The sequence below is a fragment of the Haemaphysalis longicornis genome, unplaced genomic scaffold (genome assembly GCF_048455015.1).
Source record: "Haemaphysalis longicornis isolate Haplotype H1 unplaced genomic scaffold, Haemaphysalis longicornis Haplotype H1 scaffold_2, whole genome shotgun sequence".
In the NCBI taxonomy this organism is placed as follows: Eukaryota; Metazoa; Arthropoda; class Arachnida; order Ixodida; family Ixodidae; genus Haemaphysalis; species Haemaphysalis longicornis.
Window position 1 is genome coordinate 223,813,456 of NW_027526295.1, and position 2,944 is coordinate 223,816,399.

General features: G+C 55.0%; 1 protein-coding gene across 1 annotated transcript; it reads left to right on the plus strand.

Annotated features, from left to right (window-relative positions):
- The first annotated feature begins 618 nt into the window (after positions 1 to 618).
- LOC144168518 (solute carrier family 22 member 7-like) lies at positions 619 to 2,208 on the plus strand. The gene has a single exon (XM_077697486.1). The coding sequence runs from the start codon at positions 619 to 621 to the stop codon at positions 2,206 to 2,208; it is 1,590 nt and encodes a 529-aa protein (XP_077553612.1).
- Positions 2,209 to 2,944: the final 736 nt, after the last annotated feature.

Consider the following 2,944-nt stretch of genomic DNA (forward strand, 5'->3'; position numbering starts at 1 on the left):
ATTCAAAGATTGTATCTCCCTTGCCACACGGCGCGCGCTGATTGGGCGCCCGAGAAGCGCCGGTGGGAGGAGCAATTGTTCGCTTGCTGAGGCAGTGGCGCCCTCTCTTGCGTTGAAACCGGATTTACACAATGAAATAAGAGACAGACAGGCCGCAAGTGGTATTCGTGTCACACGCCGCAGCATGCTAACAAATATGCTTTACGGGAGAAAACCTGGCGTTTGAAACCAATTTAGAGACGGAATTTAAGAAATTTCTGTTATTAACGCAAATAAATCGTGATTATTCCTGTATTGTAAATAGCCTAACCATCGTTTGACAACGTGATCGATCTTGACGACATGAGGCGACGACAGGAGACGCCGACCGCAAGAGCTTCTAAGGTACTTCTCCCCTAATAGATACGTGTACATACCAAGTTGCTAGATAACTGCGCTAGTCAGCCAGATTTGTGGAATGCCTTTTTACGAGCTCGCTTCAACCTTCTTAGTTGGGCATGAGCACGCGAATAGAAGAAGTAAAATTTTCAAATTCCCCGTGACGAACGCGCCAACGAGCAAGAAAGAAGACGAAGTGAGAAGACTCTTGGCCGGGCCACCACCACCACCATTGGCATGATGATGCCCGATAAGCAGTACATCGAAGTTCAAGCCCCGCCTACCGGGGTTCCGACGTGTGAGCGGCGTGAGCCAGCCCAGGAAGCAGGCGAAGGCGACGGCATACCGTTTGGTGAGGGCAGATACCAGCTCCTTGTGCTGACGTCCACGATTCTGGCGGGCATTTCGTTCCTGGTGCACCTCATGAGCTTCCGGATCATGACGCGAGTCATGGACCACTGGTGCCGGCCGCCGGAAGCCTTCTCCAATCTTAGCGTGACGGATTGGCGGACGCTGGCCACCCCGCTCCAAATGGACGGCAGTCGGAGCCAGTGCACGCGCCGAGAGCCCCCGGACGCCGGCAGCCGGGCGCGCATCGTGCCGTGCGAGGCGTGGGAATTCGACCTTAACCGCTACGGCAACAACATCATCAGCGAGTGGCGGCTCGTGTGCAAGAGGCGCTGGCTCGTCGAGTTGGCCGTGATGACCTACATGACGGCTTCGGCTGTCAGCCTTCCGCTCGCCGGCCTGCTTGCAGACAGTGTCGGACGCATTAGTGTCCTAAATGTATCCCTCGCCGCATTCCTCGTCACGGGACTGTCCACCAGCCTCGCAGACTCGTACCTGCTTTTCGTGGCTCTCCGCATCGTCGTGTCGGTGACGAGCAACTCCTTCTTGCTGCTCCTCTACGCCGTCCTCTACGAAGTGACGACTCCAGCCCGCAGGGAGCTCTACTGCTTCACCGCCCCGGCGGTAGCCTCTGTTGTGGCCCCCCTGCTCGGTTTGGTCATGTCGCGGCTTCGCTTAGGCTGGGAGGCGACCCATCTTTTACTCATGGCTCCCACCTTAATGATGACCGCCGCATTCCACACTGTGCGGGAGGAGTCTCCCACGTGGCTCATGGCTAGACGCGACTTAAACAAGGCAAGGGACGTCGCCCTCAACGCGGCCACTATGAACGGCGTTCTCCTCGACGATTGTCTTGCCTGGTTTGAGACCCACAAGCCGGCGATGCGAGTGGACGAGCTTCTCGATGAAACGCCGAAACCCTCTATTGTGCCCGACAGTATCCGGAGACGCTTCGCTCTCACGAACTTAATCTGGGCCTCCTGCTCGTTCGCCTTCAACCAGGTGAACCTGAACGACACTGTCGCCGTCAACAGAGCGGTCGCAGCAGCCGGCCTGGCTGTCATGGTTCCGCTGTACTTTGCAGCGCACATGTGCGTTCGGCGCTTTGGCGCCAAGCGGTGTGGCATCGCGACAATGCTCCTGTTCAGCGTCCTCTGCGCGGTCCTGGTGGCAACATTTGGCGCCGAATCAGCGGAGGTCAACGGCGTGCTGCTAGTGGCGCTTCGCATGCTGGCCAACCTGTTCGTCGGTCTGGTCTTCCTGATCACCGTGCAGCAGTTCCCGGTCATGAATCGCTGCACCGGACTCTGCTCGGGATTCGCACTTGGCCGAGTTACCGGCTCGCTGGGCGAGCTGCTATTCCGTCTGGACGCGCGTTTTCCAAAGGACATCATGATCGCCTTCGTTGGAGTCGTCGTCGCACTGGCCTCAGTGGCCACCGCGTATTTACCTGGCACCAAGCCAGCCAACCTCCGCAAATGAAATTGTCTAGGCGACAATGGCCGCCCCAACCGTAACAACCGGCTTTCTAGTGGCTGATGTGTTCAAGCGCATGCTGCAGGGGTTGCTGAAATGCCTAAGACACCGAAGTTACCACTTCGCCATGAAGAAAGCAGTAATCTGTAACGCTAATCCGCCTGTTACGGGGCAAGTTCTTTCTGAATTCTGAGTCTGTGTTATGCACACCCTACAAAACTGCTAATTTTTTAACTTTTCCGTTCTCGCTGATTGACGGTGCCTCCAAGTGATAACGAAGTGTGTTCTGTATAAATCCGTTGCTTGCTTTTTAGGGTAATATTTCTACTTTCGTACATGTATGGCCGTTTGCGTTGGTGTTTTGATGGCCCATCTGTAAAATTGGGGGGGGGGGGTGACTGAAGCCCCTCGTTTTTTCCACTTTAAGACACGCTTGCACAAAGGTTGGGGTGAAGTTGAGGGAAGGGGTGACGGGGGATGCAACGACGGTATGTTAGGCATAACGCCATGCTTTAAGGTCTAAGACCGTGAACCGGTGCCCGAAATTCGATGCACAATAATTGACTTTGCTTTGCACGCCGTAAGGCACAGCTTGAAGGTCTCTTAAACACAGGACGCTAGGCCTAACGTCGTAAAACTGCGCATTGGAAAATTCTACTCACTGTGCCTTTCACTATTCAATTCACTCACTGTACACTGTACAACTTCGTATACCGGTTGACGTAAGACCTCGAAGCGAAAT

Coding starts and splice junctions, on each gene's coding strand:
- LOC144168518 (XM_077697486.1), top strand. CDS start 619: ATGATGCCCGATAAGCAGTACATCGAAGTTCAAGCCCCGCCTACCGGG.